The sequence below is a fragment of the Solanum stenotomum genome, chromosome 9, assembly GCF_019186545.1.
Source record: "Solanum stenotomum isolate F172 chromosome 9, ASM1918654v1, whole genome shotgun sequence".
NCBI lineage: Eukaryota > Viridiplantae > Streptophyta > Magnoliopsida > Solanales > Solanaceae > Solanum > Solanum stenotomum.
This window is the reverse complement of record NC_064290.1, coordinates 51267446-51283336: the sequence shown is the minus strand read 5'-3', so window position 1 is coordinate 51283336 and position 15891 is coordinate 51267446. Positions and strand designations below refer to the sequence as shown.

General features: G+C 35.1%; 2 protein-coding genes across 2 annotated transcripts; both read left to right on the top strand.

Annotated features, from left to right (window-relative positions):
* Positions 1-57: 57 nt before the first annotated feature.
* On the top strand, positions 58-4520 carry LOC125875926 (monogalactosyldiacylglycerol synthase 2, chloroplastic-like). Its single transcript, XM_049556993.1, has 9 exons — positions 58-1009; positions 1096-1403; positions 2343-2515; positions 2899-3060; positions 3140-3281; positions 3410-3634; positions 3787-3849; positions 3935-4009; positions 4096-4520. Exons 2-9 carry the CDS (start codon positions 1137-1139, stop codon positions 4354-4356), a joined length of 1368 nt encoding a protein of 455 aa, XP_049412950.1. The 5' UTR covers positions 58-1009; positions 1096-1136; the 3' UTR covers positions 4357-4520.
* Positions 4521-8105: 3585 nt separating this feature from the next.
* LOC125875931 (actin-related protein 2/3 complex subunit 3) lies at positions 8106-13307 on the top strand. Its single transcript, XM_049556999.1, has 5 exons — positions 8106-8251; positions 9102-9181; positions 10560-10668; positions 10744-11013; positions 12857-13307. Exons 2-5 carry the CDS (start codon positions 9179-9181, stop codon positions 12997-12999), a joined length of 525 nt encoding a protein of 174 aa, XP_049412956.1. The 5' UTR covers positions 8106-8251; positions 9102-9178; the 3' UTR covers positions 13000-13307.
* The last annotated feature ends 2584 nt before the right edge of the window (positions 13308-15891 follow it).

Here is a 15891-nt window from a genome sequence, read left to right as displayed (position 1 = left end):
AAACTAATACTACTTAAAAAAGATTCCAAGAACATTCGAAGTTTCCTACCCCAATATGCGAATCGTTCCAAATTTCTCTAAGCAGAATGAATCCGACGGCTATAAATCCATGAAAAACTCCGCCATTATTGTGTTTTCCCTGTAAAGCATCATTCTTTTTTATTTTGAACTGAAAAAAGGCATCATTCCAGTATCTTAAACAGCACCTTCCCTTCTCCTCTTATTATAATTGCACTGAAAAAAACCACCCCATTTCCTCCATAATTGTACTGTCTTAGCTCCAATTTCTGAAGAAGAAGAAAAAGGGTCTTTAATGGTGTTCAAATCTTGAATTGTTATATAAAGTTCCGTTTTCTGAAAAAGGGTATCCAAATCTTGAATTTTTCTTTGAATTTGTTGAACTAGTACCCTTTTTTCATCCTTACTTGTACTGTCTAGGTCCATTTTCTTAAGAAGAAGAAAAAGGGCCTTAAAATGGTGTCCAAAATTTGATCTTTCTTCCATACTTGTGTTGTCTAGCTCTGTAATATCCATTTTTCTGAAAAAGGGTGTCCAAAATTTGATCTTTCTCTTCATTTCCTTCATACTTGTGTTGTCTAGCTCTGTAATCTCCATTTTTCTGAAAAAGGGTGTCCAAAATTTGATCTTTCCCTTCATTTCCTTCATACTTGTGTTGTCTAGCTCTGTAATCTCCATTTTTCTGAAAAAGGGTGTTCAAATCTTGAATTTTTCTTAAAATTTGTTGAACCAGTACCCTATTTTCTTCTTACTTGTGTTGTCTAGCTCTGTAAGTCCAAAGTTTTGATTTTTCTTAAAATTTGTTACTAAAACTTGTTATTGTTTTAACTTTACTCAACTCTTTTGATGTTTTACCGGATATAGAAAGTTAACAACCCATTTATTCTCTAGATATCTACCATTCATCTTCTTGAAAAAGGGTGTCCATATCTTTGATTTTCTTAAGCCTTTTTTGTGTTCTTGTGATCTTTGCCAGAAAACCCAATTTCAGGTAAAAGGGTGGTTGAAAGTTACTTTTTTTTCCTTCTCTCTGTCCTTTTACTGGTTGGTATTTGACACTTTGTGTACATTTTTCAGGTAACTTATTGTTAGGATTGGTGAAAAAAAGAGGTTAGAATATGGTGAGTAATGTGACTACCCCTAGGAAATCTATACACAGAGTGTTGGAGAGAGTTGGGGTTTATGGGTTTGTTGGTGGTAGCAGCCAGAAGAGATTAAAGTGTGATTTTCAAGATGAGGAATATGACACCATGGAAATGGTGCAGATTGGTGCTGAAAGGACTAAAAATGTGCTTATTTTGATGAGTGATACTGGTGGTGGACATAGGGCTTCAGCTGAGGCAATTCGAGATGCTTTCAAGTTAGAATTTGGAGATGAATATAGAGTAAGTTTTAGTTTTTGTTCCTTTTAATTAATTACACATCTTCGATCTTTTATTTCTCATTTAGTTTCTTGTCCTTCTATTTCTGTTACTATCTACTATCTCTTGTACTCCAATTATCTGTTTTTTTTCCAGAATTCTTTGTCATGTTTTCCTTAATATCTGCTTTGATATGCTTTTCCTTTAGCCGAGTGTCTATCGGAGACAACCTCTCTACCTTTCAAGGTAGAGGTAAGGTGTGCGTACACTCGACCCTCTCTGGACCCTGCTTATGGGATTACTAGTTTGAAGTTGTTGTTGTATCTTTGATGTTTTTCTGATTTTGTTTAACTAGATTGGTTTTTGGCTCTTGGAATTTTTGGAGCTTCTGTGATTTGCTTGCTTAGTTGTTAAGTACATGTCAATGGCGTGTGGTCCCATGGGGTCCATCTAATGAGGTCAAATTTTTTATTTTAAAATTGAGTAAACCTTGTTTCAGATATTCAGATTGCGTGTTTGATGTTTAATAATGACGTTACAAGCTATGGTTTAAGCAAAACCATATTTTAGACTCTCTTCCTCTCCTATTTTTGTAACCTCAAAACTATATTCTTTTATGGCATATTGATTTACAACAACAACAACATATTCAGTGTGGTCACAAGTGTAGTCCGGGGAGGGGGTAGAGTGTAGGCCGACCTTACACTGAGCTTGTTTCATATGGACCCTCGGCTCAAGGAAAAGCATTTCAAAGCAGATGAAGAAAAGAAATAACGGGAGAGAAGAAGCTATGGCAAAATAAAATGTCATTTAGCTTCTTTAGCATCTTGCCAAACTCTTGTCTTATTATTACTTTGATATGATTCTCATAGACTCATAGTCTAGGGAGATACAAAAGTCTTTGGTGCATTGGACCTACCATGATTTCAAATAGATCTTGCCTAATGTGGACTATACATGCAGATTTTTGTGAAGGATGTCTGGAAGGAATACACTGGCTGGCCATTGAACAACATGGAGCAACAATACAAGTTCATGGTTAAACATGTTGGCCTTTGGAGTGTTGCATTTCATGGCACGTCGCCTCGTTGGATACACTCTGTCTATCTTGCTGCTATTGCCGCCTTCTATGCTAAGTAGGTTGCCGTCTTCTCTGCTTTTAACTTTTTGTGCCTTGTCTTAAGTTAGAGATATTTTTTGTTGTTATATGTACAATGCTCTTTCTAGGGGAATGCTCAATGAGTTTTATTTTTTTCTTGATTCTGTATGTACTGTACTCTTTCTATGATTTTCCCTTTGTTAATGACCACTTGTGCCTCGTTAAATTGTTACTAGGATGTTAAAAACGATTTACTGTCATGGTTGCGTAGGAAATTGATCTTTTTCGAAGATATGGATCATTTGGTACTTCATTCAAAAGAAAATTGGAAATGAATGTTCTTTAAGTAATGTGTTGAACTTTTTAGCGTCCAACTTCCGTAGGGGTTTCTAATATCTGTTTGCACTGTTGAATTTATAGAGAGGTAGAAGCTGGCTTGATGGAGTACAAGCCAGACATAATCATTAGTGTTCATCCTCTCATGCAACACATTCCTCTATGGGTTCTTAAATGGCAAGGCCTACAGAAAAAAGTTATTTTCGTAACCGTCATTACGGATCTCAACACTTGCCACCGGACATGGTAAATAGCTAACGAATTCTAGAGTCTTAATGCATTCATATCGTATAACAATCTGACGTATGAAAACATTCTATTTCAGGTTTCATCCAGGAGTCAATCGTTTGTACTGCCCCTCTGAGGAGGTAGCAAAGAGGGCATCACTAGATCGCTTGGAAGGATCTCAAATACGTGTTTTTGGGTTGCCCATCCGGCCTTCGTTTTGCCGGGCAGTTCTTTCCAAGGTGAATGTCTGGAAAAAGGCTCCATTTCTCTTTCTTTCCACTTCAAGACATTTTTTCCCTTTTCATTTGTGAGAAGAAAATTTAATTTGTAATCTTCTTTTTTATTTTCCCCTCAATGCTTTCGGTAGGATGACCTTAGAGTAGAACTTGAGATGGATCCCACATTGCCAGCGGTTTTGCTGATGGGTGGCGGTGAAGGGATGGGTCCTGTGAAGAAAACTGCAAAGGCTCTTGGAGAAGCACTCTTCGATAAGGAACTTGGCAAACCTATCGGTCAAATGATTGTCATCTGTGGACGCAATGAAGCCTTAGCATCCACATTACGATCACTCGAATGGAACATCCCCGTTCAGGTAAATTGAACGACAACCTTTAAGGATGGATGGCTTACAAAACATAATGTGAAAGTTTCCCAAAGAAAATTAGACAGTTGTAGTAAAATGTTATTATAAAGGGTGGCTATTATAGAGAGGTCTGACTGTATCTTATATTCGTTAATGTTCAGATCAAGGGATTTCAGAAACAGATGGAAAAGTGGATGGGCGCTTGTGATTGTATTATCACAAAGGTATGTCAATCTGTCGCTTAATTTTACAACAAACTATCTCGCCTGTTTAATGCAACTGCTAAAATTCTGTTTCTGCACCTTATAGGCTGGACCTGGTACAATTGCAGAAGCATTAATCAGAGGGCTTCCCATTATTCTGAACGACTACATCCCCGGACAAGTTAGTGAATTATAGAAGTTGACTAGTTGAGTCTTGGTGGCTTATTTGAGCTTGTTATTGATTCATCCGTTTTTGTGTATCTTCAGGAGAAGGGAAATGTTCCGTTTGTAGTTGACAATGGAGCTGGCGTTTTCACACGACGCCCCAAGGAAACAGCTCGGATTGTTGCAGAATGGTTTACCACCAAAAGCGACGAACTTAAAAGGAAGTCAGAGAACGCGCTGAAACTTGCACAACCTAATGCTGTCTTTGATATTGTGAAGGACATACATGAACTTGCATGCCAGAGAGGTCCTCTTGCCAACATTCCTTACATATTGACATCTTCATTTTCAAGCCTAATTTAGCATAATAGATTGAAGTTGGTTTGTTGCTAGTTGCATATTATGTAGACAAGAATAGGTTCAATTGATCAGTCTCATTCTTTGGCCACAAAGGCTTTGGTGCTATTCTTTTAGCTAGTCAAGTTGTGATCCTTTGTTAAAAATATAAGAAAAAGTGAAGGTGCATTTTCCTTGGAGTTTAGTGTGGAAATAGAGTAGTATGATTATGGTTTTTGACTCTATTCTCATGTTATTTTTTTTGTATATATTCTTTTAATATGACTTGATTCTATTATTACATTATGTTTCATTTGCTTTGGATATCGTATTATTGATTGTGGCTACTATAATTTTTTCTACATGGCTTCTTCACTAAAAAAACTTATCTATGATCTGCTTATTTCCAAGTCCGTATCATCCGCTGCGTTATCCGCCGTCTCTACTGCCGTCAAAAACCTACCCTCTCTCAGATATTGAGTGGGTTGATTGGGGAAGAGATCCAGACAGACCTTCCAACAAGTAGAATATAAGTTGACCACAAGGTAATCTCTCTGTGGGAGGCTGCTACCCATAAGACCATCTCGGGCATGGAAAAGAAAGACTTTTTATTGATTTTGATATGCTTTATTTGAGCGGAGGGTTCAATCGAAAATAACATGTCTACCTTCACAAGGTAGAGGTAAGGCTCTGTACACACCATACGCCACTCATTGGATTACACTAGATATGTTGTATGCGTGGCTTTCCTAGTTTCTTGCCACTGTTGTCAGTGTCATTGTCACAATAGAGGTTGCTTGTCTTAAAAGGATCTCTATGAAGAGGTTGTTGTCAGTGTCACTGTTAAGTTTTTGTGACTTTCTCTTTTTGTTTTTTGGTTGGACATTCACTACTTGCAATCTACTAGCTTGATTTATCAAGATTTGCCTTGTGTGGGGTCCACTAAACGGAGAAATGCTCAATATCACAATTTTTTTCATTTGCAGACTCGAATTTGAGACATTTGATCCAAAGAGAAGTTTAATAATATTATATTGAATTGTGTGTCCATCTCATTTAAAAAGCTCAATCACACAATTCAACACAAGTGGAGGTCTGAATATGAATGGAGGAGTTTCCTTTGACACTTGAAAATAATATTTCCTTGCTCACGCATCCCAAGCTTTACACAGATCAAGTCTAAATTAATCGAGTCTTCAATATAAATATCGAATATGTCTGAACAACAACTTTTGAAATTTCCTTTTGGTACTTGGAAAGGAATTTTCCTTGCTCACTCAAATACAATTTTTTGAAGTTTCCTTAGTGACATTGCAAAAACTTTGAAGTTTTGTTTTTTGGGGTGCTGTGGGGATTAAGTTTTGTTGGTGGGACTCTACTAATTTTATACATGTTTATTATTTAATTCATTTTTTTGTAAGATACTCTACAAAGGAAGATCTATTACATCATTATAGAAAACAAGTTGCATATTAATTAATTAGTTTCTTTGACTTAGATAAAATTCAAATTGAAAACTACTCCAATTTAAATGACAATTAAATAATATAATAATTATAATTTAGTAATGTGAGAAAATCTTTACATGTGTCTAGTTGTGTCAAGTATTATGTCCTTGTCTGGCACATGTGGTGGTGCCACGTGGAGGGACCAAGGTAGCTTATGTTATCAAATAAGTAAGTTGGACTTTGTTTAACTAATGAGTCATTTTCAATTCTTTTAATATATTTATGCAAAATTAATGACGAAATTAAGATTTAAGTTTGAACTTTAAAATGAGAAAGATTTTAGTAGAAAAACCATTTTCTCCTTCAATAAATTTTATTTAAAGTGAATTCAAATTAATCGAAATTAAAATAAAAATCTAATCTGGAGTAGAAAATAAAAGAAAATTAGTGGTTATTTTTATTGTTGGGTGATTAACAAACCATAAAGACTATAAATAGGATAAAAAAAATTGTTGGCTTTGTGGACCACTGGTGATTTGAATCTAATACCTGAGATATTTTCAAAAAATGGATTTCACTATCAATAAATAAAAAAATTATATTAGATTTCTTAGCTAATTATGTTGATTTTGACCTAAAGTTTTTTTTAATACACAGCTAGCTCACACTAATTTGTAAAAATTACAATGTTTAATTAGTTAATGTCATAGTCAAGGTAGATTTATACCATTACATTAACGAATACAATTTTAATTTGAACTTAACTAAAAACTTTTTCCAAAAACCTCGTATATTTGACTTACTAGTTTGAATTTCATTCATATAACTTCGGCGCAAAGACTAGCATAGGTCTTTTCCCCACTTTGAAATATTGAATTTTGCTAGAAAAAGAAAAACGTTAAATTTGTTGGAATATATCAATATTTCAATTAAAAATCAACCAAGTAATTAGAAAGAAAAAAAAAAAAGCTAAGCCCCAAATTCATTGCAAGTTGAACTGATTGAAGACAAATAATTTTCTGATGGATTATTCTTAAGAGTTGAGACAATGAGGACCACAGATTAAAAAAGAAAAAGGTAGTGAAATATTTTTTTTCAAAATAATGTCATTATCAAAAGTTTTCATAGAGTAGCATTATTCCTGGAATTATTCCCCTTTTAGAAATTAGGTTATCATCATTATTGGTGAATTATAAAGTAGGGTATTTCAATTAGTCTATTATTAATTCTAGACACCTTAAAAATCATATTTACTTTTGGAAAAGGGGACAAATATATCCCCAATTTTGTGATCTAGAATAGATAGATCTTTTAACGAAAAAAGTGATGCATATATACTCACACCATTTAGCAAATGGTACCTATATATCTGTAACATATAATAAACATATCTCACAACATACAAGTATATGTTAAAAATAGATTATCAACTAAAAAGTATGAGGAAAGAAATGCTAGGCAAGTTTGACAAAAAGTGGTGGTTAAATCTACTATATTGTATGAGATAGAGTGTTGGTTAGTTAAGAACTCACGTTCAAAATATGAAAATTACGGAAATGTTGTGATGAATGTGTGGGAATACTAAAGAGATAGGATTAGAAATGAGGATATTCGGGGACAAGTAGTGGCAGATCCAGGATTTTCATTAAAGGGGTTTGAAAAAAAAAGATTAGTGCCTAAGATTTGATCTTGGAACCTCAAAGTGAGTTTTGAACCCCTCAAGCACTAAGCCAACCTGTAATCTTATATTTCGGAGGTTCAAAATCAATATATAGACATCAAAATACCTTAAATATACAACGTAATTTTTTGCCAAGGGGGTTTAGGTGAACCCCCTCGGCAGCCTCTAGGTCCGCCCCTGGGAACAAGGTACATGAGAGTGACTTTGATGAAGGACAAGATGCGGAAAGTAAGGCTAATATGGTTTATGCATGTAAATAGGAGTTGCGTGAATGTCCCAATATGAAGGTGTGAGAGGTTGACAATGTCTCAGAAAAGGTAGAGGTAGGTCGAAGAAGTATTTGAAGAGAGGTAATTAGACAGAATATGACACATTTTCAACTTACCAAGGACATGACCTTAGATATAAGGCTATGAAGGGCACATATCAGGCAAATGAAGTTAGGCAATAGTGTGTGTTGTCTTGCTATCCGTCCACACTATTATTCCTAGTATTGCTCATATAGTTTCTTGTTGTTTAATTTCTTTTAACGCTTGTTATTTCTTGTACTTCAACTATCGTATTATTTTACTAAACTTCAAATTGGTTAAGAAGAGGCCCATAAACACTGAGTCCAAATTATTTCAGAAAGCCCAATAATAGTTGATCGTTAAGCCCATCTTCAACTACCGTCACCGTTAATACCCAATTCCTTCTTCACTTCTTCTTTGATCTTCGCCGGAAACTATCACCCATCCCCGTCGATCTCAAAATCTCTCGCCGGTTAAATTACCTATCTCTTCTCGCAAATCCAGTAAGTAAAATTACGATCTGTTGCATATTTTTTCATATCTACTCTTATGATCATAATTTAACTAATTGCGTTTTTGTTGTTGAAATTGTTGCCGTAATTGTTATTGCTGTGATTATACTTGCTTTATCCAAAATGCTTTAAACTGTTGAATTAATATCATAATTCAGTTAATTTAATTCGCTTGGGAATTAGGGGAAATTTGCTAGTTCGGAGCTCTTGCTTATGAATTTTGGACTGGAAAAAACTCAAAATTGGAAATGAGATGCTACATTAGTGTTTTTATGGCGATGGAGGGAACTTTTTGATGTGTAACAAAACAGGGAAAGAACTGGCATTATGATTGATGTTATGGGAAATGTAAGTTAAGCAACTTACATGATTTGCTAAACCATGTTTAATCGAGGCTGAGCTAGGAATTTGAGATTATGGATTCTAGAAAACGTTTTTTACTAGGTTATTGATAACTTATTTATGCATATTAAGTGGATTTTTAAACACAAATACAAGATTTGAGCCGAACCTACTGGTTCTGGCCGAAGCTGTAGCTCTGCCCGTGTTTAATGGATAATTCTCTAGTAGCGGAAATGAAAAAGATACGAATAGAATGGTTGGGAATGAAAGGGCACATACGATTTGGAAACTTGAAAAAATAAAAAAGGAACAAGGGGAGAGTGGACGGAAGATGTTGGACTAGATGGAAGATTATCTGAATATTAATTAGATGCATAGCTAGTTATCTGATGTAGGCGAAGTAATCGTAAATTTTGATGCACATCCTCTTATATTGGAGTCATGTTAGTTGTATTTCAATTACTCTTAGTTATCTGATACTTGATGAGTGCATCTGCAGATTGGTGTTTTAACCTCTTTGGTTGGGAATTGTACATTACCTTCTGGTGCTAAGAAACAAATTTTTCAGCAAGGAAAATGGTAAAGAAAGCATTTTTTGCTTACATATTTTCATAGCATTTTTTGCTTACATATTTTCATTACTTTGGTGACAATTATCTCTCTGAGTTGATAGTGTGATAACTTCCACCATGATGAAAACCATGCTGTTTCTTTTCCTTTGGTGATTGAACTTGGCCCTTTTCGTGGTTTGGTGCACTAAATGAGCTACATGGCTTACATTTCATATCTTCATTCCATTATTTTTGAGTTATACTTTGGTTTCTTCAAAGAGAAATAAATAAAGGACAAATGGTATATTTTGTTTCCAACACATCTTGGCAATGAGGATCTGTTATTGACAATATGGGATGGATTGCGATCTTTTCTTTGATTTGTACTCACTTCAAAAGTCTAAAGTGTAATGGTGATAAACAACACAGTAACTGGATTGCGGCCTTTTCTATGATTTGTACTCACTTCAAAAGTCTAAAGTGTAATGGTGATAAACAACACAGTAACTGATTTAGAGACAGGGGACTTAGATATGATTTGGATACATGCAAGCAGTACAATATCTGATCAATGGAAATAACACGACAGAAATTCCAACTGTCATTGAAGAACAGGCAAGAAAGAACCAAAAATATAAGGATTTAAAATTAAAAAGAATTACCACCGAGCTTCAAGCTTGAAAGTAATTGTGAAATTCAGTCCAAACAAAGACTGTTTGAACCTCGGAAAGATATCAATCTCAAAATATGTTAAAACCTCTCTAAAAAACGAGTCCAACCTTATATGTAGATAATACCTATGTTTGTGAAAAGACAAAATTGCACAAAACTGAAAAGCCTCCCAATTTGTCAGACCAGTGTGTCGTGCTTGACTCAATTCCTCAAGTTCAGCACACTCGCACTGAGTCGTAATTTCCAGCCCACTTAACTTTTTGTGTTTGTGTTCGGTGCAAAGCGTCCAGCCTTAGCTCCTCCGGTCGACACCCAATGCCTTCGCCCTGTGCTGGACTTTACTTTCCAGCAACTTTTTTTTTCAGCCTCTCCCAAGCACTCCTTGAACTCTCAAACATGATATGCTTTGCTCGAATCTTCGATGTGCTCTCCAAGCATCTTTTGACTATCTCTTAGAGATCGTGTACCTCCTTGATGTCTAATCTATGGATGCTCTTGGTCTTGGAACGTGTAGATGGTCCTTATGATAGTTCGTGATCTTCCGTAATGTGCATCGTGCTATCTGGGGTTGTATGAGGACTCTATTTGTCTTGACAATGAATTTTCTGTATTCAACTCTAATGAATTTCTCCTTTCTATTTTATTCACATTATTCTTTTTGTTTTACAGGGTGTCTAAACCCAAAAATAATTTGCCCCATTGAGTGCTGAAACCTGATTTTGATTCAATTGCAGGTTTATCATTCCAGTTTTGTTGATGAGGAAGGAATTAGTAAAGCTTGTGGATGCCCTTTATTACCTCTGAAAAGCCATATAAGGGGACCTGCCCCAGTTTCAGAACAAGGTTGTCTTGCAAATCTTTTCCTTCTTAAGATGTCTCCACATTACTATGGTGATGCTAATCTTATTTTTTGAGCAGATACAACTGATATTGTCGATGAAGCAATCACATTCTTCCGAGCAAATGTCTTCTTCAAAAACTTTGATATTAAAAGCTCATCTGACAAGCTACTTATCTATTTGACATTGTATATCAATATCGCTTTAAAGAGGCTTGAAGGCTGCCGAACTTTAGCTGAAGGAACCAAGGCAATCATCAACCTAGGTCTGGAAAATGTTCCTGTACCTGGAGAGGCAGGTTTCCCATTCCCAGGCTTATTTTCTCCAGCCCAATCTCAAAAAGAAGCAGGTAACTTGTTATTTGAACCAAGCAACCTTCTTTTTCTATGTGTATAAACCACCAATAAATGATTTTGGTTGATTTTGAGTTTGCTAGTTTGCTTGCATTTTTTTTCTTTGAGATTCTAAAATGAAAACAAACAAGTTCCCAGCTCATAATTATTCAAATGATGATATCCTAGTTTAATTGTGCCAATTTAATTCTTCTGGTATTTTCATATACACTACATTTGTATGGCTTGAAACCTCTTTGACATGTTACAACATTGTAATTGGTTCTAACTTCTAAGTGGAGAAAAACTATATGAGCTTGAAAACTTTCTTAATAGGGTAAAAGAAATTGGGATCAACAATCTCTTTCTTAAAGATTTGGGATGAGTCAATGTGGGTTGATGGTGTGAAAACTTCCTGATGCCAATTTCCAAAAAAAGAAAAGGGCAAAACAGAAGACTTTTGTGAACTCCATTATCTTTGACTGAATTTGATGTGCTTTATCACTTTTGCCAAGTAATGGATATCCAGACCCTGTCAAAACTGCAATTTATTTTATTCGATTGTACTCTTTTTCCTAAATTGTGCCGCCTCGGATCGAAAAACACTCAGCAATAACTTGTGTTTTTCTCTACTGTCAATCTTCTCCTAAACCATTTACCATTTTAAATCCCTCATCTCACAGAAGGTTCCATTTTCTGATGGATTAAGGGTTTGTCAGTCTTTGTACAACCACTATTTGAGAGTTATGACCTTGTATGGACGTCTCTGTTCTTCATGGTAGGATGGTCAGTAGAAGTTGGATTAAAAGATTAAAAATGATGGGTTTTTTGTACACTTTGTATATATCCCGAGTCCTTTGGGTGTTGTCTGATAAAATTGTATTCTGTTATAAAAGTAATAGTGGATTATCATTACACAAACTGTGTAGTAGTGTTGGTCCAAAGCTTGTCAACTGCGACATTTTGAAAGTACTTTGGCGAAATTAGGAAAATCTAAGTATGTTTGTTAGTGTCAACTCTGAGCCCCTCAATGACTTCTATTGCAAAAAAGAAGGAACACCTGACTGAAATATACTTGCCATTAGCCATTGTAATCTGAGGAAACAGATGGTAGTTGTCATCTTATGAGCTAATCATTAGCAGTCTGACAGAAAACTGCGGCTAATAGTTTCGTGATCCCCTGGGTTGTTCCATGCATCTGTGTTCAATCTTTTCAATCACCTCCTATGGCCTCAAATTGTCCCAAAACAATATGAACAAACATTATTTTGGAGGAATCTGACGGGAGGAAAGAGTTGTTGTGTTGTCTAGAAAATGAATTCCAGCTTAGGGTGTCTGAAGTTGACAGAGTGATCAGATTTAGAGAGTGAAATAGCTTCGTCTATTTCTCAGATATCTCTTTTTCCTTTTCTCCTCTTTTCACGTAAATATAACTGTAATATTTTTGTCCGAAGTGATATGCTATATTGCCCTTTTATGCTTTCACGTCCATTTTGAAATATAGCTTGATTATATTTTGATAATTTTTAGCACAATATATTGAAATGGTGTGGCACTTCTTTGTTTGTGACACCTTTGCAGTATTTTGTAACTGACTTCCAAAAGGATACTTATTCTTATATGGACTGTGACATAATGTCTCTTACTTTTGTTTCTCTTTTGCTTTTATAGACATCAAGATACCATTTTGCATTTATTCTATCTCGTCAGAAAACTGTATACCTCAAATATTAGACAAATTTTACTCTCCTTTTGTTATCTTGTTCTTTTTCTTCTTTTCTGTTTTCTCTTTCGTAGATGTGTGGCTCTCAGACTAATGGATATGAATCTTTTTGTTCTGGCTGTCACATTTGAACTCAGAACTATTCAGGAATTATCTGAAGCAAATAAGGGAGGAAACTAGCGGGAGATTATTAAGTGTTGCTTATCGGCCTAACGGAACACCTAACAAATGGTGGTCAGCATTTTCCAAGAGAAAGTTTATGAACATGGTTCTTCCTTGAATACTGATCTTGTAATGACTAGAGTTTCAACTTCTGCAGAGGATGCATTTGCTGCTATTGAGTTGTTTGGCAGGTCCAAGTTGCTTTTGCCTCATTACATGTGTTATAAACGAATTATCGAACTGTGAACACACTAGATTACCTACTTTCTGCACTTTGTAAATTACTCACTCTACTTGTAATTGCTCAAGTACAAGTAGTGGGAATTCGTACAGCCGACCCATACTTGCTTGGGATCGAGGCATAGTAGTTTTTGTTGTTGTACCTGTAATTGCTCAAGCTACATATATTATTAGTGTAAATGTGTGAAAGAAGTGTGTGCCCAAATGACCCAATTTGCAGTTTCTAGTTGTTTTTTAACCATGATGTTCGGGCCATTTTGTGTGCATCTCCCTTAATTTCACGAGGTGTTTGGTACTTTCCACCGCACAAATATCGAGTAACTCTGTGTAAAATGTGAGTTCTTTTACTATTCAAGTCATTTAAAAAAATTGGATATGGTGTTTTATGATGATGCAGTTTCTTTCAAAGATCTGAAAATGATATTTTGTAATGACTTTTCACATTATATTTAAAACTTTGGCAGTTAGGTCTACTCTTTTCATTTCAATAATAATATTAAATGAAAGACCATGAGAATAAAATTGACATTATTTCTTTTAAAGTGTCTTAAAAGTAGTTACTTTTTTTATATAGTTAAGAGCTATTTAGGTTGAGCTAAGAATCTATCGGAAATAATTTCTCTATCTTTGAAGCAGCACAACTACACTGAATATATTGTTATTGTTATTACATAGCCATGAAATGCAAGAACCAATAGAAAATCATAAAAAGTACAGAAATAGTAAAGTTAGAGGAATAGCTTTTGTGAACATTGTACAAGTTGTTGAAGACCTTTTCATCATTATAGTGGAACCTTGTGATAAGGATTCAATTGATAGGACCATCTCTACTTCATTCATTTCTTTGGAATTGGTAGGTCCTTCTTTGGTCCCCAATTTTTTATTTTTTATTTTTTATTTTATTCGGTGTTTGATATTAATTTTGGAGCTCAACTATGATTAATTTGAATTCGCCTTGAGAAACCTCACTTTGGGGAGTAAAACGCTTTTTACAAAACTGTCTTTATATCGAAAGCTCGAAACCAACATTTCTAATTACAAATGAAAGAATATTTACCACTCCATGATAAATTTTGATTATCTATGAAATTTGCTATGATTTAATCAAAGCCCCTAATTCAAATTATTTGTGTTGTACTTGTGTCCATAGATTATAGACTTTTATACCCATTTTTTAATAATACCATAAAATAATTTTGCCTACAAATTATAGCAATCTCTAAAATCTTCATCCTAATCTACACTAACAAATTCAATAACATAAATTAGAAGAGCCTTTAAAGTAACCACACATTTTTATTTAAATACCTCAATCAATCCTAGATAGATTCAAAATGTTCTTGTTGACCCACTCATGTAATTTTCTTTCTTTCATTTCTAGCCAAATACATAAACAACCTCCTGAAATTGCTTGTACGATTTTTCACTTAGATACACACACAAAAAATCATTATTTGTTATGAGTAGCGTAAAACTTAGAATATAATTTTTTTTCTCTCTCTAACAAAAATAGACAGCCTCTTAAAGTTGTCCTGTTATAATTTTAGTGAGTCGGTCATATGCCAATATACAACAATAACAACAATAACAATAACATATTCATTGAAATCCCACAAAGTGATGTCTTGGGAGGGTAAAGTGTACATAGACCTTACCACTATCTAGCGGAGGTAGAAAAGCTATTTCCGAAGGTCCTCCGACTCAAGTACATCAAACCCAAGTAACAGAAGACGAAAATAGTGGGAGAAAACATAGCGGTTAATAAGTATAGCAATGCAAAGTCTACAAGAGCAGTACAATAAAAACGTCAAAATAGTGTGAAAACTGAAATACAATAGACAATATATGACAAGAACTTATGACTAGTCCTACAACAAACACTAGACCTACATAAGGTAAGATAACACTCTACCCCTATTAACCTTCTACCCTGATATGCGACCTCCACTTTTTCCTATCTAAGGTCATGTTCCTAGTAATAGGAAGTTGTGTCATGTTCTGTCTAATCACATATCCATGTATTTTTTCTGTCTACCCCTACCTTGTTGCGTACCCCTTACCACTATTCTCTCGCACCTCTTTACTGGGAATCGATGCCCATCCTCTGCACATGCTCAAACATCTCAATCTCACTTTTTTCATCTTATCCGTCACAGAGGCCACTATCACCTTCTCCCGAATAATCTCATTCTTGATCTTGCCACTCCTAATATGCCTACACATCCATGTCAACATCATTATCTCTGCAACATGCATATTCTAAACATGTGAGTTCTTACTTAGTCAGCACTCCACCTCATACAATAAGGACGGTCTAACCACAACTCTGTATAACTTACCTTTAAGTTCATGTGGTATCTTTTTATCACATAAGACTCTAGAGACAAGCCGCCCCAATTCGATGTGTGGCATTATCATCCATGTCCCCGCTGCCCTGGATGACAAACTCAAGATATTTTAAACTTTCTCTTTCCGAAATAGTATGTGCGACTTCCATGTCCACTTCGTCCAACACAACACTGAATTTGCACTCTAAATATTATGTTTTGCTCTTGTTCAACCTAAACCCTTTGACTTCTAGAGTTGTCTCTATACCTCCAACTTATCATTAACTTTGTCTCGTGCCTTATCAATAGTACTATGTCCTCCACGAATAACATACACCATGGAACATCTTCTTAAATAGAGGGAGTCAGCTCATCCATCACCAAGACAAATAGAATAGGGTAAAGAACTGATCCCTGGTGTAACCCAATCTTAACTAGAAAGG

Excerpts from the sequence above, each read along its gene's own strand:
- LOC125875926 (XM_049556993.1), top strand. The coding sequence starts at position 1,137 with ATGGTGAGTAATGTGACTACCCCTAGGAAATCTATACACAGAGTGTTG. Across the intron at positions 2,516-2,898 it reads ATTGCCGCCTTCTATGCTAA|AGAGGTAGAAGCTGGCTTGA; the intron begins GTAGGTTGCCGT and ends TTGAATTTATAG. Across the intron at positions 3,061-3,139 it reads AACACTTGCCACCGGACATG|GTTTCATCCAGGAGTCAATC; the intron begins GTAAATAGCTAA and ends ATTCTATTTCAG.
- LOC125875931 (XM_049556999.1), top strand. Across the intron at positions 10,669-10,743 it reads TGCCCCAGTTTCAGAACAAG|ATACAACTGATATTGTCGAT; the intron begins GTTGTCTTGCAA and ends TTTTTTGAGCAG. Across the intron at positions 11,014-12,856 it reads CCAATCTCAAAAAGAAGCAG|AACTATTCAGGAATTATCTG; the intron begins GTAACTTGTTAT and ends ATTTGAACTCAG.